The 23777-nt window shown below is 39.8% G+C and overlaps 2 protein-coding genes across 18 annotated transcripts in view; both read right to left on the minus strand.

Annotated features, from left to right (window-relative positions):
• SSBP2 (single stranded DNA binding protein 2) overlaps positions 1 to 13207 on the minus strand; it is a 312577-nt gene extending 299370 nt beyond the window's left edge. For 12 of the 17 annotated variants that reach the window (XR_014838163.1, XM_085013959.1, XM_085013956.1 and 9 more), the window contains exon 1: positions 13078 to 13207. Coding sequence is in view for 8 of the 17 variants with exons in the window: in XM_085013959.1 (XP_084870085.1) it covers positions 13078 to 13139 (62 nt within the window). In the remaining 9 variants the exon portion in view is untranslated. Of the gene's footprint in view, positions 1 to 5867; positions 5939 to 10874; positions 12058 to 12747; positions 13049 to 13077 lie in introns of those variants that run through there. The other 5 variants (XM_085013954.1, XM_085013951.1, XM_085013948.1 and 2 more) reach the window with 4 other exon arrangements.
• Positions 13208 to 16358: 3151 nt separating this feature from the next.
• The window catches only part of LOC110259416 (uncharacterized), a 171559-nt gene continuing 164140 nt past the window's right edge, over positions 16359 to 23777 (minus strand). The window contains exon 7 of the mRNA XM_085014001.1: positions 16359 to 18396. The gene's annotated coding sequence lies outside the window, so the exon portion shown is untranslated. The remainder of the gene's footprint in view (positions 18397 to 23777) is intronic.

Consider the following 23777-nt stretch of genomic DNA (forward strand, 5'->3'; position numbering starts at 1 on the left):
ATTTCTTAAATAAATAAAGGAATGAGAGCAGAAAGCAGAAGAAATATTATCCCCACCTCATAAAATGTATAGATTTATATTATCAGAAAAATAGTTAAACATATTTAATTTTTTTTTAAGGGCTGCACCCCCAGCATATGGAAGTTCCCAGGCTAGGTGTCTAAGTGGAGCTATAGCTGCTGGCCTGCCACAGCCACAGCAATGCCACATCACAGTCAAATCTGCGACCTACACTATAGCTCACCACAATGCCAGATCCTTAACCCACTGAGCTGGGCCAGGGATTGAACCCACATCCCCGTGGATACTAGTTGGATTTGTTACTGCTGAGCCACAACTGGGAACTCCAATTTTAAGTGTTATTTTGATAAAACCCAACTTTTTATAAAGCTCTATTTTCTGAGGCCATTCTATTTAAAGAACTGGAAGACTTGTTTCAAATGTCTAAGGAACTAAAACTTGAACATTGTCCTGGGTATTCTCCAGTGGCCCTGCCTTTCTGCTCTGCTGTGACCTGGGGGGCTGATCATCTCAGCTCCATTGCCCTGTGGCTCCCAGTTGGGCTCTATATAAAGAAGGCTTCAACTGATGAGAGGGCAGGGAAAGAAAGACTGCCTCCCTACCAAGTCTCCAGCCTCTGTTTGCAGTGGGTCTGACTGTGGCTATGATCCCCATCATAAAACCACAGTTCCAGAAGGGTAGCCTTTCTGCAAGGACCACAGTGTTCACTAGACATTGGTAACTGTTCTCTTCCCTTTCAGACCTAAGCAGGGTAAAGCTTCTCTTGTTCCTAATTCCTGGGTGTTCTTCCATCCCTAGTTGGTTTTAACCCTGCACATTACCTTCAATTAAACTCTCTTCAGCTATTCTTTTAAGGGTGCTATCCTACTGGGGATCTAACACAAACACAAACATTTTACTCACTAGCAGCCAATGACTACTATGTCACAGGCTCTCTTGTTAATGAAATCCCCATCTTAGAGAAAAGCATCAATAGATTTACCATTTTAATAAAAACTTGCCTATACTGTAATCTTTCTGGCTCTGAATTTTTTTTTTGTTTTTGTTTTAGGCCTGCACCCCCAGCACATGGAAGTTCCCAGGCTAGGGGTCAAATCAGAGCTGCAGCTGCTGGCCTATGCCGCAACCACAGCAAAGCCAGATCTGAGCCAAGTCTGCAACCTACACCACATCTCATAGCAACACCAGATCCTTTTTTTTTTTTTTTTTTTTTTTTTTTTGGTCTTTTTGCCTTTTCTTGGGCCACTCTCCCTCGGCACATGGAGATTCCCAGGCTAGGGGTTGAATCGGAGCTGTAGCTGCAGGCCTACGCCAGAGCCACAGCAACGCAAGATCCGAGCCGCGTCTGCAACCCACACCACAGCTCACGGTAACGCCAGATCGTTAACCCACTGAGCAAGGGCAGGGATCGAACCCACAACCTCATGGTTCCTAGTCGGATTCGTTAACCACTGCGCCACGACGGGAACTCCGCAACGCCAGATCCTTAACCCACTGAGTGAGCCCACGGACTGAACCTGCATCCTCACGGATGCTAGTCAGATTCATTTCCACTGAGCCATAACAGGACTCATGACTCTGAATTTTTAAGTCCAACTTACTTGCAAGATTAACCCAGTACTGATTTGAATTAAAAATGAATTAGTAAGTCATTTCCCAAGATGACCTGTTACCTGAAGATGGAAAAAAAATTCATACATATATACACACACATGCATATTTACACACATATATATACATATACATATATACATATATGTAGTGTGAATGTATGTACTTTATGTAAATGTAATGTATTTTATGGTACAAAAAACTCAAATTTTTTTCATTACAATATTTCTAAATTAAAGAGTAACAGTATCAGTCCCTTATTTTAATTCAGGGTAAAAAAAATGCTTATTGAAATACCTTTAATAGCTTCCTAATAATAGCTATTGCTTATATGCACTAATAAAGTATAATAATCATATAATTTTAATCAATTATAAATGATAGTGCATGACACTGTGAAAAAAGAAAACAATGAAATTGTTTCCATTTTTTTCTCATAGTCAGTACTACAGAAATGACTATATAATAGATTCAATATGATTGTACTATTGGTCCTGGACCACATGGAATGTTCCAGATGCCCTAGTCTAAAAACAAAAAAGCCAATAGGTCTCATGCTGGCTGGAAGAGACAAGTAGAGGAAACTCATAATTAGAGAAGTATTTTTTCTACACATCAATATTCTTCTTCTATTTATTTCTGCCTCAAACATTTACCAAGTAAAATAACTAATGCCAGATTATTTGGCTTCTAGATACAGAAAGAAGAGTGGAGAAACAGCTCTACTTGAAATTATAATGTGAGCTCTTAATTGGCATCTTCCTCTCTGACAAGCCTTACAACCAAGTTGTTAAATATCAGATACCAGCTAAAGAATTTGGAGCTATTTGTGGGATATTTTGGGTGGCTACCCACCTTTTTAGCAGCTGAAAAATGTTTTCTTTAACCTTTTTCCTTAACCTCTCTCTTCTCAAACGAATCTCACCCTAACTAAAAATGGTGTAAAGAGAACTAACCAAACAGTCCTTCCCACTCACCACACTCAACAACTCCCATTATTTTTTCCCAGGATTGAAACACACTGAGGCAAGACTGTTCAGTATGGCAGTGGAGTCAGAAACCTGAGTTTGAATCCACACTATGAAATTTACTATTTATTTACTTGGACAATGTATATAACCTCACTGAGACTCTTTTCTGCCCTATAGAAAATGAGGCTTATATCAAATTCGTGAAGTTGCTGGAGGGATTAAGCAAGGAAAAAAGCCAGACATAAAAAGGCAAGTATTATAATTACACTTATACAAAGTATCTAGAATAGTCAAATTCATTGTGACAGAAAACAGAACTGGTGGTTGCCAGGGCCTGGGGGAAAGGGGAAATGGAGAGCCACTATTTAATGGGTACAGTGTTTCACTTTGGAAAGATGAAAAAGTTCTACAGAGGGATGGTAGTGATGGCTGCACAATGTAAATGTGCTTAATGCCACTAAAATGTACATCTAAAAATGGTTAAAATGGTAAATTTTATGTAATATATAGTTTACCACCCTAAAAACAAAAATAAGAAAAGAATGTTTATCAATAATTCAGGAGTTTCCTGATGGCTCTTCAGGTTAAACAGCCAGTCATTGCTATGGCTTGGGTCACTGCTGTGGCCTGGGTCACTGCTGTGATGTGGATTCAATCCCTGGCCCAGAAACTTCTGCATGCTAAGTGTGTGGCCAAAATAATACTAATAATTATCATTATTATTATTCATATAAAAATCTTACTCCTTATTGGAGAGAGGTACAAAAGGGGAGAAAAACAAAACAAAACACTACCTCAACTCTCCAAATTAAAGCTATTTGACAAAGGAATAGAAAAGAATTTTTTACTAACCAAAATTAGCCTCAATATTCACAGATGAGAAATCCAAACCTACCTCAAATCCCAAACTAATCAATTTATATAACAAAAGTATATAGAATTCAAACAGAAATTAGATCTTATGATGCAGCATTCTGAAATTAATTATATAGGATTGTGTTTAACAATATTTCTCAAAGTATTGACATGAACTTTTAACTATCATCTATCTAGTCCATGATTCCCTGTTAAATCAAATCCATATCTAAGCCTTCTTAATGTGTGTATGTGTGTGTGTGTGTGTGTGTATAACTCATTTTAAAAGAGGCAGCTATAGTGTAATGAAACACCGACCTTGGAATCAAAAAGTCTAAATATGACTAAGCTCTGCCACATATGATCTGTATTACTCTAGCTGGGCCAGTCAGTTTCCATGTATGAATCTCTACAGTCAGTAGGAATTATCATCTACCTCACAGAATTATCAGGAGATTTAAATAAAACACATTAAAATACCTTGAAACTATAAAGCATAATTCCATTTACATTATTAAATTTGCTGAAACACAAAGAAGATTATTCTATCAAAAATTCATATTAAAAACATATACCTATTTCACAGTAATATAACTAGATAACCTCCTGTAGTCCTAAAAGCCACAGAAGACTACTAAATGCCTTTATTACAGAACACTCTTCTTTAGAAATTACATAGTAATCCTGATACTAAATATTAGGAATATTGGGGAGAAAATGAGCTAGATATAGTGATATCCTGTTGTCATATATTTATAGCAGGTTACATCCTTGATTCATTTATTCTACAAATATCTAATCAGAATTCCAAGCACTGTGCTAAGCAGTGAGAATACACTGGTGAAGACAACCATGGTTCTTCTCGTCAGGGAACTTGCAATTTATCCAGGAGATGAGACATTAAACAAAACACACAAATAATTGATAAATCTGTGATAGACATGAAAAAGGGTAAGGAGGGGTTGCCATGAAGCATAAAGTAAGAGTGTCTCATCCAACCCGGAAAACTTATGAGAAATAACTATGCCAGTCGTACAAGCCTTTGTTAACCCAATAGGCTTTAAATGTTCAATAAATCTTAACTATTTCTATCATCAATATTATTATAAAAGCCATATATTCCACTGTCCTTATTAGAAACAACTATATCCCTGGCATTTGGAAGATAAGAGATAGGTAACCTCAATATTTAGGAAAACTCCGATAAACCAGACCTGCCACCCAATTCCTTAATAAAAGCCAAAACCATGCTCCAGGAAGCATGGTTTCTTGTTTCAATTTTGACTTACATTTTACATATCCTTGAGCAATCATGCTGATCTAAAAGGTTACCTCAATGGTAATTGAGATGTGTCTAAAATGCTCTAATTCCAAACCTTCTCATAACCAATTCTCTCAATATTACTCAGGTTTCTGCTTAAAGTCTCCTCCCTGAACCTTCCCCTGACTATCCTCTAATGCAGTCTCCCAGTCACTCTCTCTGTTACATCATAACACTTCATTACTTTTCTTTAAATATCACTTGTCACCATCTGAAATTGCCTACTATATTTACTTGTTTATTATTTATGTTTCTCCTTCAAACTTGAAAGTTCCACAAAAGCAGGGACCAGGGACCCGTTTTACTCTCTTCCTATCCTCAAGGATACATCTTCCTTGCCAAAGACCTCCAGTTTTGTTTAGGTAGTTCAGGCGAAAATGTTTCCAGCCCCAAGGATGACTGATTTAAGCCAATTATGGTAATCCCATTACCTTTCCTGGTAACTGGTTTAGGGGAGGGAATTTCACAGTTTTCTCCAATAAGGCATAAGTAGCTATCGGCTAAGCTATTTCAAGGAAAAGTTTTCCTTCCTGATTGATGAAACATAAAGGAACAACCCTGCCCTTTTTCCTGCCTTTACACTTGGTTGTATGAGGAAGTGATACCGGGAAGCTGATGCAGGGATGCTGGATGCTGCATTCACAGAGGGAAACTATAAGATGGCAAAGAAGCTGATCTCTTGATGTCCTTGATTCACTGAATCAACTCTCAAACTACCTCTTCCAGACACCTTGTTATGTGAGATTCATTTTTAAACCTTGATCAATTAGGCCATTTTCTATCTCCTGTTTTCATACCTACAGCCAAAAGCATAATAAACTCTTAAGCCTCTGTTTCTTCTATAACATTAACAGAAAATAATACCTACAGTCTAGTAGATTCTTGAAGGGATTAAATGAGACAATGCAAGCAAAGCGCCAAACGTAAACAAAATACTCAAATGATAGCACTGCTTTAATTGTTACTACTAAACATTAAACTTTCCATGACAAAACTCCACCAGCTCTTTATGTAGTATTTACAATTTTATAATTTTACCGAAGGCATGCATTTTAATGTTTAAATAAAATCATTTTTAATAAATTTACCTAGCTTTCATCAGTAAAGTAGCTTTTATTTTTCCTCAATTTTGAAGGTAAAGAAAAGAAGAATTAAGGCAAATATCTGATCAGGAAAGAAAAATAATCATATTAATATCAGGTGAGACCCTATTTTTGGTATCAACTCCTCGCTTAACTTATATGGACAGAGCCACGCATAAATTTTTCACCTACTATTTTTACCTTCACAAGTATTTCAACAGTACTTTAATATGGCTTAGATTATACTAATTCAAAATAAAACTATATTAGTAATTAAAAGTATACTATACATATAGGTACAAATTAAAAGAGTAAAAAAGAGTAAACTCTCATACTTCAGTTTCTATGTTTTTCCTATGACTAACTACTTGTTTGATATGCCATGAAGCAAAATTAACACTGAAGATCAAAAATAAGAGATTGCCAGACCATTGGTTCAAGATCACTCCAACTGAATTGTGGTTTTAAATGCTACGATGGCTTGTTAACTCTCGGAAAGCTGTTTAGTGTCCTCCATGAAATAGAATAATCAAAATTCTTAAAGCGAAATACGAGGGTAGTTTTGTCATTACTAAAGAAGTGTTACCGGGAGTTCCCGTCAGGGTTCAGCAGTAACGAACCCGAATAAGATCCATGAGGATGCGGGTTCAATCTCTGGCCTCATTCAGTGGGTTAAGGATCCAGCATTGCTGTGAGCTGTGGTGTAGGTCACAGACCCAGCTGGGATCTGGCATTGCTATGGCTCTGGTGTAGGCCAACAGCTGTAGCTCTGATTAGACCCTTAGCCTGGGAACTTTCATACGCCATGGGTGAGGCTGTAAAGAAGTGATACCAACTGAAGCATCTCTCTTAAAGATGAGCAAAGAACAAATATTTATTCTTTCACTGCACTGGAAATGCTCAGGCTCTTCTGAACCCGTTGAATTTTTGGTTCTGTCAATATTACAAAAACAATATTATCCCCACTTTTCAAAAATCTTTAACTATTAACCTACTCTGACGAAAAATACCAGTTACCCATGATGACCTACCATAAATTTGACCGACCTGTAGAGCTATTAAAAGTTACTTGGAAAAACTATTCTTCCCCAGATGGACCATTTTTCTACCTGTTTTTCAACACCTCACACAGTGAATAAGACATACAGTTTGGTGAAGAATATTTCTTCTATTTCTCTAACACTACTGAAAAAAAGGATATAAATCTTGGTGGATCACCTTTCAGTTCACTCTTTATAGTACACATGGGATTGTGTTACAGTAGTCAAATAACTTTCACAGTCCTAGTCATGTTAAGCTACATGTTAACAAAACCATTAATAGATGTTACATATGTACAATATATACAAAATCTGATAAAAGTTTAAAATCTAAATATAACCACTATTTTTTATTCCAAACTCTTTTCAGATTTTAACAAGTATCTTATTCTATTGTTCCAATGCTACTTTAAGACTTCCCTTTGAGAAACAAGAAGTTATTAATAAAATTAATGTACTAGAATGTTCACAGAAGTTCACATACTAACCAACAATCCATCACTAGTACACAAGTATTTTATATCATTCCCATATCAAAGTGATAATGTACACACAACAGTAGAGAATATTCCCACATATTTCAAAATAAAATTATAATTATCTTCAATACATATTTTAAATTATACCTTCCAAGAAGTAGTTTCATATTTTTTAAATCAAGTACATTAATCCCTACTCCTATGTTACATTAATGTTAACAGTTGTGATCTCTATGGAAGAGAGAAAATTCGAAATTCAAAAAAAATTTTTCCCAAATTTTACTTCTAACTCTAAACTATCGGGGCGAAGTGTTAATAAAAGGTAACCTAGGTATTTGTGTCTTTCTCTTTCTGACTTACTTCACTCAGTATGAGAGTCTCTAGTTCCATCCATGTTGATGGATTGGGAAGTTGGGGTTAACAGATGTAGACTATTGCCTTTAGAATGAACTAGCAATGAGATCCTGCTGTGTAGTGCTGGGAACTATATCTAGTCACTTATAATGGCGCATGATAATGGGAAAAAAGAAGAATGTATACAAGTATGTGTACCTGGGTCACCATGCTGTACAGTAAAAAATTGACAGAACATTGTAAACCAGCTCTAATGGAAAAAATAAAAATTATATTAAAAAATTAAAAATTAAAAAAGTAACCCAGGTATTTAAAAAAAGTAACCTAATCCACAGTGTGTTTCAGTTTAAAAATGAAATAATTATATCTTCTAGTAATAATGAAGACATAAGACACATTTAGTTCACTACTGCAAAGCAACTAAAATTTAATGATTTTTAATTTTTTTCATCCTAAATTGGTTTTATGTGGCAAACTGGCCCTGAAGTGTAGGAATAAACCTTTCAATATTTTTTCTTTCATAGTTCTGAAAAAATACATTTCAACATTAATACTCTTCCTAAGAATCAAAATAAATCTCTAAATCAAACAATACTAAAACTTAACATTTTATATTTTTCTTTGGGTTTCTTAAAAATTTTTCTGGATACTTATAAATAATGAAAAAGAGATCAATCAAAAGAAAAACTCTCACAGCTAGGATGACATTAGATCACAAGTATTTTGGAGGAAACATCCTGGGGATGGGGAAGGGGAAAGTCAATTTAATATCTTATAGACAATTTTATTCTCATGAAGGTATTCCTTCATTAGTTTCAGAAATCTTGAATTGCATTAACTGCTTGTCAATCAGGTTGCTGAAGAGAATTGTGTTACTTCACTTGTCTTTCACTTCCAAAGAAAGGAAGAAGGAAAGTTTATCATTTGGGGGGTGGGTGTTGACAGCAATTTTAAAAAGAAGGGAATAGGTGATGCTGGTAGATGCTAACTCCTACAAACTCTCTTTTATATGGAGTAGTACTTAAATGATCATTAATGCTTTAACCACTGTAAAATGACTGTGTGGTGTTTTCATAATTTAAAAACCAAAGTTACTTTTCTGAAATCCAGGTTAGACGCACAGATTTCTGTAGTTTTTGACAAGTTCATTTAGTGTCACTGTTTAGTATGTGTTGTTTATGTTTAATGTTGCTTTATAGAAGATTCATCTTTCTGTGCTCTTACATAAAGATGAAATTAGTTTAATAAAAAGTAGTAATCACCACTCAACTATTTCCAGGTACCAGTTATTCTTTCTGTGGAACAGAAAGCCACAGAGGAGCTTAAAGTTCAGCAACTTTTCATACAGAAATTGTTCATAACTACAATGTCTAAGGTTTAAAACTTCAGAGAATTTCTGGAAGGAAAAATCTGAAGAAAAAGATTCCTCATTATTTTAGGCTTCCAACTTTCACTCCTAAAGTTTCTATGTCTTCCCCACACCACACATATATCTGTCATAAAGGAGGATATAGGCAGAGGGTGCACCAATGGTTAAGACTGCATATCTGATCACATCTTTAAAGTCTGTTATACCTGATTACATAATGCTGTTCCCTAAATCTGTAGCATTCTACCCTAAATCAGGAAGGCAATCTGGGACACTGAAAAATGTATCTTTCGGCTTCAACTACAGGTTTTAAGTAAAGAAATCTTTGTCAGAAATCCAGCTAGCCATGTATCTTTGGGCAAGTTAAGTTACTTAACTAGTCAAGAGCAAAAAAAAATCTACCTTGCAGTATAGTTGAGAGAATTAGATAACACAGATATAAAGCGCTGAACACAGTGACAGATACATAGAATGACAGATAAATAATGATTACTGTTTTGTTGTTATCGGCTCTTTTTGAAATACACTTAGGCTAGAGCATATGGAACTCAAACTTCAAAGTCCTTGTTTTGGAGGTCATTGAAAAAAATTTTGTCACATTGGAAAAAAAAAATGCTCTTGAGTCTAACATCCTTATTTATCCATCAGTATTTATTTGGTGCTTTTGACATTTGATGGCACTATTTTTAATGTCAAGGATACCTTAAAGAAGAAATTAGAAGTACTACCCCTTGCCCTCAAGAAACTTACATTTTAGAGAAAGGTAGACATTGAACAACCTATTTCATAGTTACTTAATTGCAATTGGGATAACTGTTAGAAAGAAAGCCTGTTAAAGGGGGAAATGACCTAAGAGGATCAGAATTTAAATTTCTACACAAACATCCCTCCTCCCTCCAAGAGTTTTCAATCACTCTCTCTATAATTAAACCTAATCCAAACCTTTGTAGAGACTTCAATCTGTCTGGCTTTTAAAACAACAAAATCAGTAATTAACCTGACTCCAGCCATTTTTATGTTCGGAACTGTAGAGTGAAAATATAGAAATGTGTAAAGCCGAACAAATTAATTTCAAGTATTCCATATAGCGACTTCTTAATGAAAGAAAAAACATAGGCAAGGGCCTGTCTGCTATCCACTTGAACTCATTAGAAAACGCATTTCTTGATAGATTATAAAATCCATGTTTTTATTTTGTGTCCATGCCATTATTTTTAATGGCCCATTTTCAGAATGTTTTTATTAAAGCAAAATAAATATTTACATATTTATTACTGAAAACCATTATTTCTCTGACTTTAAAGTCAGTACATTATTTTGAATTTGCTTACTGAAAGCATTCTTCACCCAGGTACCTTTTAAAACCTGCCACTTAAAAAAAATTTTTTTTAATTTTGTTACATCCATTTTAAAAACAACTTCAAGATTCCTATCTTCTGAAGTTACTAGGCCATTGTAGAAGAGTGCCATTAAAGTCCCAAGTACACATAAAGGGGAAAAAATGAGTGATCAGATCAACTCACCCAGCAAAATGAAACTAAGTTTATTCCATAAATAGAATCTACCTCAACCTTGGTCTTGGATTCAAACATTCACCTAGAAATTAATGCAACAACAATTAACCCAGAACAGTCATTGCCAATTCTCCAAAAGTGGCCTCTTCACCTATATTTAGTTCATAAGGCAAGCCAGTCTAGGATTCCTGCTGCCAATTATAATGAATGGGAGAAATATATTTAAATCAAATAGCACCATCTAGCAGAATCCTTACCACTTTGCTTACAAGAGTAGATGTTACTTGGTGTTCGGTTTGGTAGATTTAACAGCAAAAGTGGGAATTATTTGCTTTCATGACAGAATCACAGAGTTGGAGCTAAAAAGGACTACAGTCACACCAGGTTCAAATTCCTCATTATTATATCAGATACTTAAAAAAAAAACCAAACTTAAAAAGTTGTCAGAATACAGATTAAATTCAGCCATTCACGTTAGTCCAAGTAAAATCCAAAATTACTTTCTCAAATTCTGCCACCCCAAAATAAAACTATACCTCAATACACATTTCAATTCCTTCACTCACCAAAATATGAAATCCAAATACTCTGTAATCATTAGAGTATCTTCCCTAAATGTTTTTATTTTCTCAGATATATTACAACCAAATGATTAATGCACACAAATTAGGTAATTTCAAAACTTCACTTCCAGTAACTTGCTGTTTCTTCTCTATAATGCCTAGTCTTTTTTATATTCCTGTCACAGCAACAAAATCCTGAATAGAGCTCACAAAATACCTCTGGGAGGGGGAAGCACCTCCCCGTTAATTTTTGTTTGTTTTGCTACATCAAGGCCTGCCACCCCTAAATCCTATGGGAATTGTGTATGTTGCTGCCAACACGAAGATTAGGAAATGCTCCCATCCCTTGGGCACAAAAAAACTTTCAGGAGAAGACTACTAAATGCCTAAAGCAAGGAGGGAAGCTCGGTAGTCGGTTTTTATTTATGCGGCTATTTCCGTGCGCAAGATAACCAAAGTAGCTTTTGAGAGATGCTCTCAGACTTTTCCCCAGTCTGAACCCCTCGGAAAGGCAGTGCGCGTCCATTGACAGGGAGGGATACGCCTCACCTCAGAGTAGAGGCTGTTACTGGGAATCACTGTTAGATCTGCTGCACAGCAAAGAGGGGTTCTTCCTCAGTGGTCACAGTCACTACTCGCTCTCATTTTTAGTAACAACCAAATCACCGTTACAAGTATATAAGAATAGCAGCAACAGCCCAGCCTTGCAGCGTGCCGTGACGGTGGCATCCCAGGCCGGGAGGGGCTCTTTTCTTGCCAGCCTCCTCCGGGCTCCCACCGAAGATAACACCTGTATCTCCCCACCACCCCACAAACAACTCCTCCCTGCCTCCACGCTTCTCCCCTACCCGCGAGATCCCATTCGTACCACTGCCCCCTCCCCACCGCAGACAGCCCTCCTCCTGCTGGACGCCGCGGTTCCCACCGCTACCCCTCCGCGCGCCCTGCGACCCCCGCCCGGGCCGCCACGGCCCCCAGACCTTTGGGAGGCTGCAAGTCTCCAAAAAAAGTTCTCCAGCCGCAGCCGCCGCGGAGCTGGGTCGCCTGCGAGCGGCAAAAACGCCACCCAGCCCCAGCAGATCCCGCTTCTCGCCAGCACACTTTTCCTCCCCGGGAACTCGGTTCTTCTCAGACTCCCAAACTTCAGCTGCACCACCGGCGCCCCATGCCCCAGCTCGGTGAGGCGCCGGTGGCTGCGACTGCCGCGTTGCTCCGCGGGCCGGGGAAAATCCCGACGCCCACCCGGCCCACGCCCGCACACGCCCTCCTCGCCCCGCGCGCGTCTCCGCGCCCCGCGGGGCCCCGCTCGGCCGCTCCGCGCCCGGCTTCCGCCCGCCGCGCGCCCGGTACCTCCGCCCTGTCTTCGGCCGGCGCACCCGGGCCCGAGCCCCGGCGCCCGAGCCCCCGCCGCGGCGCCCCTCGCGGTGCCCGCCCCGACCCCCGCCGGCCCCTCCAAACACACATTCCATTCGCGCGCCCTTCTCCACGCACCTGCCCCCTCCCGCCGGCCCCGCGACCCCCAGTGGCTCTCCGTCCCCGCAGCCCCAGACCCTAGTTTTAAAGTTACTTTATGAGGAGGTGAACCCACGGGTTATTTCCCTCAATCACCCAAACAAGTTTCCATCCTCGCCACCAGCAGCGCCGCCGCCCCCAATACACTCGCTCCCTCCCGACAGCAGCCCCCTACGGCCGCCCGCCCCACGAGAGCACCTCCTGGGAAACAGCCTCTCCCCTCATCGCATGCCCCCACCTCGCGTACCCCTCCCCCTGCCAGCCCACCCCCGGTTCTCCCCGGGCGGAGAGTGTCTGTGTGTCTGCGTGCCTCAGAGAGAGTGTACGAGTGCGTGTGTGTGCGCGCGTGTGAAGGCGGAGGTGGGTGAGAAGCGGAGACACTTACTTCTCCCGGGCCTGGCTGTCGGACGGGACGGCGCTGCTGTTACTCTTGCCTTTGCCGTACATGCTTGTGCCGAGAGCAGCTCCCACTGTCACGCACCTGTCAACCCATCACAGCCTCCCCGGGAACAGCCCCGTCCCCATGGCGACCCACGCAGCCACCCCCACTATTGGCCGCCCCACGCCAAGGCTCCGCCCCCTTCGCCCAGGCAACGCGCGAGACTGACAGGCCTCCCCCTCCCTTCGGCCTGCCGAAGCGCGCGGTGGCTGCCACAGCCTAAGCGGCAGTCTCCTCCCTCCTTCCCTCCCTCCCGGGTTCCCTCCCTCCTTCCCTCTCCGCTCTCCTCCCTCCACCCGCTCTTCTCCCCCCTCCCCCCTCCGAACCCCGGCGCAAGGGGGGAATTAGAAACTGCTCTAGAAGGATTTTAAACAACTGGCTGTTCTCTCCGTCGCCGCCCCTCCCCCCGCGCCGCCCGCGCTCGGCTCCTCACTGGAGAGAAGGCGCCGGGAGGAGGGGAAAGTGCGGCCTGGAGTCTCCGGCACTAGCCGGCGGAGCTGGAGCCGTGGCGGCCCCAGACTTCTGGGCGCCCGCTGAGCACACAGGCAGACCTACGACCCAACCGCCCCGGGGACCCCCAACCAGCCCCTTTCTCTCACTCCTCTCCTGTCTGTGACCCCCGCGCCGGAACCCAGGGGTGATCGCTGCCGCTCTCGGCCCCACTCCCCGGGTGTCGCCCCCGCCCTGCTCCCAGAGGGCTGGCTGGCGAGGGAGACACGCGCTCGACCTTCTGGCTGAGCCAGGGAGGGACTGCGCCTCCGGCCCTTGGCGCCGCTGGGGTGGCGTCGCCTGGCCCCTTGAGCCGCGCCCTGCATCCCAGGGGAGCACTCTGCCTCGGGCCTGCCTCCTCTCTTTAGAGATGAGCTTGCCTCCCAAAGATGGCCCTGTGATTCATGGGGCCTCGGTGGCCCCCATCCTGTCCCCCTAAGACCTGAGCCCCGCGGCGCACCATTCACCAGCTTCCCTGCCAGATGTGCTGCAGAGAAGGGCCCCAGGTGTGCCTGCTTTTCCAGCCTTGGTCACTGATGTCAACTTACCCTGACCTTTGGAATGGAAAGGGTCTTAGAAGCCTTTAAGGACCTCCCTGTCCTTGTCTATGAGAATAGGCCCCAGCCGTTCTTCAAGGTGTGCAAAGCTTTGCTAGAGCTAAAAGGCTGCCCGAATATTTCTGGATCCAAGCTCATAATCCCATTTTAGTAAATGCACAAAAGTTTATAAAACACACATAACCTGTTTCCCAACAGAACTCCATCCTTTATCTTGTGGAGATCCTTGGATGTAAAATCAGAGAGAGTGCAAATGGGGTTAAAAAGAAGAGATGGGCATCAAATGGGGAGTGACAGGGGAAGGGGGGGTGCAGGTGAGGGTCAGATGGGGGAAAACATCAGGAAAAGACGAATAGACATGGAACAGCTATGGGAGGAGAGAGGAAATAGGATTCAAATGAGGAAAGGCACCCTTCTATTCCTCACATTCACCTTAAAGCTTTTATAGTAGGATCATAAAAATGTATATGGAGATACAGAGATAGATGGAATGGAAAGAAATGGGCTTGTGTGGGTATTGACAGCAAGTGATAGGAATAAAACATCAACAGAAGGTTAAGGAAGGGCAGTTAGTAAAAATGAGACAGAAAATCACAAAAGGTTCTGGCAACCAAACATAAATCAAAAACAGAGAAATGAAGAGAAAAGGCCTGCTAGGGTTAAGGGAAATTAAAAAAATTAAGTAAAATGTAAAAAGATAGGTAAGAGTAACACAAACAGGATTAAATGAAGTATACACAGAATATGATAGCAAAAGAAGATGGCAAAAACATTAGAGGACTGATTGATGTAAGATGTAAGAAAAATAAACTTACCTTTATTGAAGGCACGAAAATTTAGCCAAGAGAAGAAGTAAAGATAAAGAAACTGAAAAAAAAAAAGTCACCTTGGCTTAAGTTGATTGATTTCCAAGAGAAGTAATTTGCCATTTCTTACTCAAAATTCTCTTCTCAGATGACCTACAGTGATTTGGTGGTGAGGACAGGGCATTCCCTGGGTCTGAAGAACTGAAAGGAGTAATAACCTCTCTCTTTTGATAAACTTTTGTTGAAAATGCTCAAACGTCTATGTCTGCCACTGTTCATAGACTTTACCTTCCAGGTTAGCCTTATGTAATTTGTTGTTCGATTATCTACTTCCATTGGCTTTAACCCAGAAAATTATTAGCATCTCAAGGCTCCATCACCCATAGAACATTCCCTATAAGGTGCTGCTTAGAGAATGCTGTCAAGGAGAGCGCTTTGGCAGCTGCTGCCCACACCTGGCATAAGGTGAGGTTTCCATTTAAAATCAAGAGTGTGCTTTCTACTATTATCTAAAAACAAATTAGATAATTATTTTTGCACTAGTGTTGAGATTCTCTCTGATTCTCAATCGTAGCACATTAGAATTGCCATAAGTGAATTTTTTTTTTTTCTGGTTTTGGTTTATTTGTTTTTAAATACAAGATCTGGAACCCCACCCCAGACTAACTAAATCAGAAACCTTGGGGAATGGACCCAGGTGTCTGTATTTTTTGTAATCCCCAAGTGATTCTTAAAGGTACTCAAGGCTGTTGAACTCTGCTTTTCAGTATCCATTTAAAGAAAGCCAGTGGGCACCTTCTCTTAGAGCAAGATTTTTAAATGTGATCCTCCCCATCTAAAGAATTAAGACATCTTTACAGTGGACTTTCCTTTCTACCCACTGAGCCAACAAATTTGTTAATAGGATGAAAATGTATGACCACATGTGTTCTTATAGTACAAGACCACAAATAGCCATGGTTTAATTTGATATTTCCTAAAGAGAAAAGAAAATGAAGAAAGCAAGAGAAGCTGTTTGCTGTCTACTGTTATAATTTATTCATTTGATTGGTCTTTACCCAGATTTGTTACACAGAAGTGTCTTTGGGGTAATGGTATATTTTCTGATATTTAAAAAAATAAATTATAGATCTGCACAGTAGGATATGGAATTCAAAACAATTTGGTCTTAGTATCTGGAAATAATAAAATGCTAAAAGGTCTTAGTTCAGAACTTGCCAAGTTAATGTCAGAGTTACCTTTACGAGAATGTTATCATACAACAAATATACTAAGTGAAAACATAACTATTTCTATACCTGGAAACGTCACAGCTTAAGTAATCAAATCAATTATCATTAAAATATCTCAGCTTCCACCTGAACCATCATCTCGGTTTTTTTTTTTCTCTTAATGTTTACACATGTACATAAAATGCTTCTTTGCCCTTGTTCAAATTATTTTGAGTACAAAGAGTGTTCTTTGCATCAGCAACCATATCTCATGGGGCCAATACTGTAATTAATGAGATTTGAAACACATATTCAGAGCCAAATTTGAGATCCCAGACACAGAAATGAAGATCCATGTTTTGTTTGTTTTCATTTTTAAAAGGGGGGAAAGGGGAGGGGGAGAGATAGGAGATGTAAAGCTTCCTAGTGTAAAGAATCAATTTATTTTTTAGAAGTTTGGGGTTTTTTTAACCTCATATATGAGGCTGATTAATTTGGGCGGGGGGGGGTGGATTTGGAGTAGGTGAATCCTGACCAGCTGAATCACCAGAATGAAGCATTTGCATTTAAGGTTCATTTTTTTATATTTGTCAGATATAGAACCCCACAATTACTCAGTCATTAGGTCTTTTTTCCCTCCTGTTTTGTTTGGGTGCATATGCACAATTTTCTCTTTCTGGAACCTGCATCTTATTCTTGGAAGTCTTTATCATTTTTAAACAGCCAGTTTAAACAGCCAGTTTATTACACCACCCTATGCAAGCTCTAGATTGACTATACATTTCTTTGATCCTAATTTTTTCCTCTAAAACATTAAGGTTAATAATGTCCGTATGCTTACAGTGCGTGGAACTTGAGAAAAGATTTCCCTTTGCTATGTAGAACAAAGAGACTACCTCTTTATGTTTAAATGGAAGCTAATCATGAATTTAATTATTTGCATTACATAAAATCCTTAACATGTTAACTTACAAAAGAAAAACATTTAGAGTAGAAAATATTTATTTAGAAAAATTAAAATGAACTACTTCAACATGAAAATGAATTTTCTTCTTTGGGGGGTAATTTTTCCAAAAGATGACACTCTTCTATTATTTATTTGTTTTATAAAACTAATTAGTTTGTGAAAATAACATCACCCTACTTACATTCACATCACTTTTCATTTCAAGTCATTTACAGATATCCATTCATTAATACTCAAAATAGGCCAGTTAATTAGATTTTCTTAACAAGCTTTTAAAACTGGGTAAACTGAGTCCCGGAAAAATTCATTAGCATGATCTGGTATATAAAGAAAATAGAACTAGTTCCTAGATGAGGACTCTGTGTTCCTGGCTGACAGTCCTGTTCCCAGACCACTAAGCCGCACCTCTTTCTCTCAGAAGTGACTATTCCACAGAGGAATGTGAGCAAGCTCTGAGATGTTTGTCACTCAAACTACCATATGAAACTTCACTCCCAAGCAAAACAGACCAGCATGCTCGTATTCACAAACTGTTCACATGCCGTGTACCAAAGTAAGGGAATGAACGGAGTCTTTACAACCATAATACTATGTATTGGTGGTCTCTCATACCAGAACAATAAACAAAGTGGGGCCTCAAATTAACATTATTTGACACACTGCTATTGGTTTAACATCAGTTAAGCTGAGGCAATGACTGTTTTCTTACCCTGTTGCCTGGGATTTTTAAAATCCCAACTTAGATATTCATAAACACTTACCAACAGGTTGGGAGAGACAGTGTGCAGAGCTACTAGTTCTAAATATTCCATCTCTAGAGGGCCTAGTCTTTTTTAACACTATCAAGAATTTGAAATTTACTAACTTGGAATAAAATAACATACAAAGCCTTGTGCATTAGCTGAAGATGAATAAAAATGAAAAAAATAAATGCGAGGCTACCATGTATAGCAATTTCACACACTTTAGAACATTTTGCAAAACAGATTCCAAGTGTTGCAGTGTTCACTGACTGGATTTTTGTCATTAAATGTTGAAAGTTATGTAATAGGAAGTATGCCAATGAGTGTTTTTTATTCAAAAGTATTACTATATTTTTTTAGTGCATTCTTAAATCTTCACAATAGTTTTTCATTTACCAAGGTTATGCCAGTATCATGTCTTTGCACTCTTGGAGTGGACAAAAGCCCCAATCTCAAAAGGTTGTACAGCATTCCATACAGTGTCATTTCCTTCTGTTGCAAATGGAAACATAGGGAAAAAAACAGCACTAAATTTGGTTTTCATAATTTTCCAACATAACTAGGTCTTCTCAACCAAGTGTGGCAAAAAAGGAAAATGACAAATTATACCACTACGGTATTTTATTTATCTTGAAATAGTTTAAGAACATTATTAAAAATCTAAGACAAGTGTTGAATATAGCCATTGCCAATTGTAAGCCATATAGAATAAGCAATCTTATCAGGGTATTGTATACTTGCTAAAGTTATAAAGGGCCCTTTATTGTGTGGTGTTCAAAAAGTCTTTGAACCCGGTTGGGCTCCATCGTGTATATTGCAGGAAGTTCCTGAAGATTTGTAAGTATTCTGTGGTGGCTATTGCTACCTGCTAGCATCACCGTCTTTAGAGTATATGTGTACAAATTAGTTTCCTCATCAGATGAATTATTTTATAACCTCGTTATCATTAGCTTTCTAAACTCAGGTCTTTTTCCTTGGACCTCAGTTCTTAAGGCAGAGGAGAGAAGGATCCCGCTGCCATGTGGTACTGAGCTATTGACTACTGTAAGGCAAATCCCCAAGTTGTTTGTGGTACTGGGGGCCAGCATTAAGAAAATTAAAATAGGAGTTCCTGTCGTGGCTCAGTGGACATGAATCCGACTAGGAACCATGAGGTTGCGGGTTCAATCCCTGGCCTCGCTCAATGGTTAAGGATCTGGCATTGCCATGAGCTTTGGTGTAGGTCAAAGATGTGGCTTGGATCTGGCATTGCTGTGGCTGTGGCGTAGGCCGGTGGCTACACTGATTAGACCCCTAGCCTGGAAATCTCCATATGCCGCAGGTGCCGCCATCAAAAGACAAAAAAAGAAAAAAAAAGAAAATTAAATACATTTTTGTCTTATGGTCTGCTACTTCTACACTGAGCTTACCTCCTACCCTTTAATACTCATGGGATTTTAGTTCCTTGAGGAGAACTGTCATCAGTGTCTACAACCCTGTGAACGCTACTTAGGGCTAAAGTTTGTTGCTAGGTTGAAGAGAGTTGTTTTGTTTTTGTTTTTAGGTTAAGGAGAGTTTTGACCAAGGATACTGCTCTGTGAAAGATTCTTCTTTTTGGTGTGTTTGATGCTGAGGTGCCCAGAAATTAGCGGCTTTAGAAATACTATATTCACTTGCCCTGGCCTTTGAGGCTGGTCCAGTTTCTAGGAGAGAGGCAGACAAGGAGCTCACTCTGATGACAGCTGTGGATAGTCCAGGGAGAAGAGAGATCATGGAAGAACTGAGCTCTAGGCACTTTCTCTCACCTCTCTGGAAGAGTTACTCCTGTACCCCAACTTTCCTGTACTGCTTCCTTTGGTTTTGCCTCAGCATTGTGTCCTTTTAGGAACTGTCAGGCCTATTCCATGGTTTGGGTATTTTCTTTATCTTAAAGGAGCATTTTCATTGGTGGCACATGGAGACACATCCATGTCTCGGAATTTCCTGAAGACCTAGAGAGTTCACTAAAGGGTTGTGAGGCACAGGACTACATCTTATCACCTCAGCTTCCAGTCAGTGCAAGTTCTTCAAAGGGCTTTACCTCATAAACCACCACCTTCCTGTTCCTTCTTTTAGCCTGTCCTCCCGCTCTCTTCCCCTTTCCTTTCTTTTCTCCTTAATCCCTGACAAAAGGACAAAAGGTGAGAGAAATAGGCAAGTTTCATGGGAACATATTAGATTGAAATACACGAAACCACTAATTTTGCAAGTCAAATATGGTTGACTGCTGGCACTGTTATAGGTTCCAGCCATGCAAGAATTTCTGTTTTTACAAGCCACACCATAGGCTTATGATGAACAACACTGATATTGATCAAGCTCTTGTAGTGTGCCAGGCACCATCTAAATGCTTTATGTAGAGTCATGCAATGCTCTTCACAAACATCTGAGGTAGGTATTATTATTCGTGAAATTTTCTAGTTCACACAAGAGTGTATTTCTCACATAGGCAGCTGATCTCTTCAGGCCCTCTCAGGAATCTGATACAAGCATCCTTCCATCTTCCCCTGCCCCTTAACATTTACTCTTCCATGTATCATGATTTTAGAAGGGCTTCTGTATGAATTCCGGTTGGATTAAATACAGGTGGGACCACTTGAACAGGGCTTATGGGATCTTGCTTCAGCATTGTAGGCAGCAATGAATTCTGTTCTTAGCGCTCTGCTCTTGATTAAGTAAAATCAGAAACACAATCAGCCACACTTGGCTTTATTACAGCCTTGTCCTTTATCAAGTACATCATTTCTTCCCATTTTGACTATTGTAAGGTGAATCCTTTGGCTCCCTATAGGATGTGAAAAGGAGAAATGATGTGACATGAGTTATTTCTTTTTTGATATGTAGAAGAGGTGAGTATTCTCCTTCCTCTGTCTAAATTGGTCAGTTCATGTCTTCGTTCCAGTTTTCCCCTTGTTCATTTATTCCTCTTTTGGTCAATCACATTTCCCAAACCTATGTGGCTGCGTGATCTATGGAAGAAAAACTCAAAAACCAAGGTCTTTGTTTTAAGTCACGTTCTGCTTAGGAAAAGGGAGACCTGGATCGCTGGATCCCATTGCCATGCATTCACTGATCACTGTAAATAAGTGCCCTAACTCTGGAAATGATCAAAATCTTGTCCCCTGCGTGTAAATCGGCAGACTGCCGTTCCCTTTGGGTGTTTTTTCCCCCTTGTGCGGTTTTCCTTTTCTGGTAAATTATTGTAGTTCACTGTTACTTTTCCTTCTTCTCTTGTTTTTCTGGCTTCACTTCCTCCTTCTATTGTTGTAGCTGTCTTTTCCTCTCATCACTTTTCCTGTTGCCTTTCCAGTTGGGTGGGGCCCCCATCCAACTCACTCACTGTCTGGCTCTAGAATCTCTTGGTCTCAGGGGAGAACAAGCTTGTGCCAAATTGTCCCAATCTCTGGGGCATCAGAAGAAAGATCCTAGAGACTAAGTATCCCTAAAGTTTTCCTTTATTGATTTTATATTAAAATGAAATCCAAAGATGCCTAATTAGGAAAAAAAAAAAAAAACACACTCATCCTTTTGGCCTCCTAGCCCAGGACCATTCTGAACTCTGACAACACCAACATCCATCAATTCAAACAATGAAATCAACTTTTGTTACTTAGCATAATAGAAATAAACTTGTAATATCCTATTAGTGAAGGATCAATGTCTCCTGTCTTGAAAATAAACATCAGAGCCTGGCCTCAACATTTATGTAGCAGCAGGAGACCATTATTTTGTGGCAACATTCGATTACACTGACATCACAACAGATTTATTAAATTAATAAATAGTACTGGATTTTCAGCCTTTCGTTTCCAACCCTCGCCACCACCACCCCTCCTCAAGGTGATCTTCTGAAATCCTTCATCCATATTCTGAACTCCTTATTCTCTATGACCTTTATTTTTGTTGTTGTTGTCAGTTTATAGTCAAATTCATTTTTTAAATATCCATTTTTTTTCAGATGGAAAATTTTAAATGGTTATTAAAAACAAATTTAATGAAAATAGTTGCATTATTGGTAAAATGTTTTTCTGACAAAATGGTTGCAGAAATATTTCAGATATACTTTTCAAAGTTCTGAATGTGGCTAATGGTAAAAGCCCACAGTTTTTGCTACGTCTTCGACTTTCAACCTCAGGGCCTTTGCCCTGGCTGTTTCCTCTGCCTGGAATGTTCTTCCCTCTGCTCTTTGAATGGCTGGCTTTGTTCATTACTTAAGGCTCCTGCGATGTCAGAGAGGATTTCTCTGAGAGACCTTTTTAAAGTGCTTACTCCCCATCCTCAGTCACTCTTCATCCCATTTCTCTGTTTTATTTTCTTTAGAGTCACATTGAAATGTTTATGGTCTGAAGAACTTGCAAATTTTATGAGGGAATTTGTCTTGTTGTGCTTTTTCTTATATTGGACCTCTATGTCCCAAGACCTAGAATAGTACCATGTACCCAGTGGTGCTCAATGAACAAATACAGTTGACTCTTGAACAACAAGGGGGTTAGGAGCACTGACCCTCTAAGCAGTTGAAAATCCATGTAGAACTTCCACATGCATGATTCCTCCTTGTCTGTGGTTCCACACCTGTGAATTCAATCAACCTTGGATTGTGTAGGACTGTAGTATTTACTCTTGAAATTAAGGAGATCCATATATACGTTGACCCACGCAGCTCAATTCCGTGTTGTTCAAGGGTCAACTGTATTCACTGAATGAAAGACTGAATGAATGAATGGATAACTCTAAAACAGTCATACAAGAATGAACCTCTATCCTATCTAGTTCTCTTAGATATTTGCAACATACAATATTACAAACCCTTACGTCCTGTGGCTCCTTATAATCTTAGTAACAATAGTGATTAGACAGAAGTATCAGCATGCCTTCAGATTTTAGGCTTCTGATCTTACTCCAGTTTATTGTTGCAGAATCTAAACCAATTTAACAGAATTTGGGTGAGCAGGACATGAAAGGGAGAACTATTTCCTCCCCTTTTTTTATACCACAGATCTAACTTGCTTGGAGTTCCAAGTGGCTTAATGTTGCTGACAATAAGGAAACAAGTAGCACAAGGTCAGCAGATTAAGTTTTCAGTAATAAGCTTTCATCATGTCACTCTCTTGCTCAAAAACCTCAATTTCTCTGCACTGGTTATAGGATAACTTTCTCTCCCCTCAGATTTTCTCCAGTCTGATCCATCAGTACCTATAGCCTTCAGTACACTATAGTTATTTATGCATGTCTTTCTTCACTATCAGAGTATATACTCCTTGAAAACAGCCTATTCATTCACAGACATTTATAGTATACCTACATATTGAGCTTGATACAGGGGAATATATTTCCCTACTTTTAAGCCCTGCAATTTCTACCTTAATTTGTGCTTTGCCTTTGGGAAGTGATTACTAATGTTTCCGGAATGAAATTTGAAGACTGAAAACCTGAGTTTGTAGTCCCTGCTCCACAACTGCTCACTATGTGAGTTTAGGCAAGTCACTTTACCACTCTGTGTCTCAGTTTTATCAACTGCCAACAGAGACGATGTTCCTAACTGTATATCAGAGTTATCATGAGGATTGAGAGAGAAAATGCATGTACTGGGATTGGCATAGAGCTTGGTGCTTAGTAAGTGTTTATAAGTGTTTTCTTCCTTTGTAGAAATGGCCTATGCCCTCTATGGTCTGAAACCACACAGAAACCTACCTGGCACATTTGTCATCACCGTATCACTTTATGTACACGCAGTTCCTCTAGGCTTCTGGCTCTGACTCCTGACTCCTTTAGAGCCATTCTCTGCTCTTATAATCTGAGTCACATATAAGAATAAGCTGCCTTTTACTAGAACTTTATTTTCCTGTGTCTCATCT

The sequence above is a fragment of the Sus scrofa genome, chromosome 2 (assembly GCF_054392235.1).
Source record: "Sus scrofa isolate SSC_HxYL_T2T_F1_AM1 chromosome 2, Sscrofa_HxYL_maternal_Yorkshire_Landrace_v2.0, whole genome shotgun sequence".
Classification (NCBI taxonomy): Eukaryota; Metazoa; Chordata; class Mammalia; order Artiodactyla; family Suidae; genus Sus; species Sus scrofa.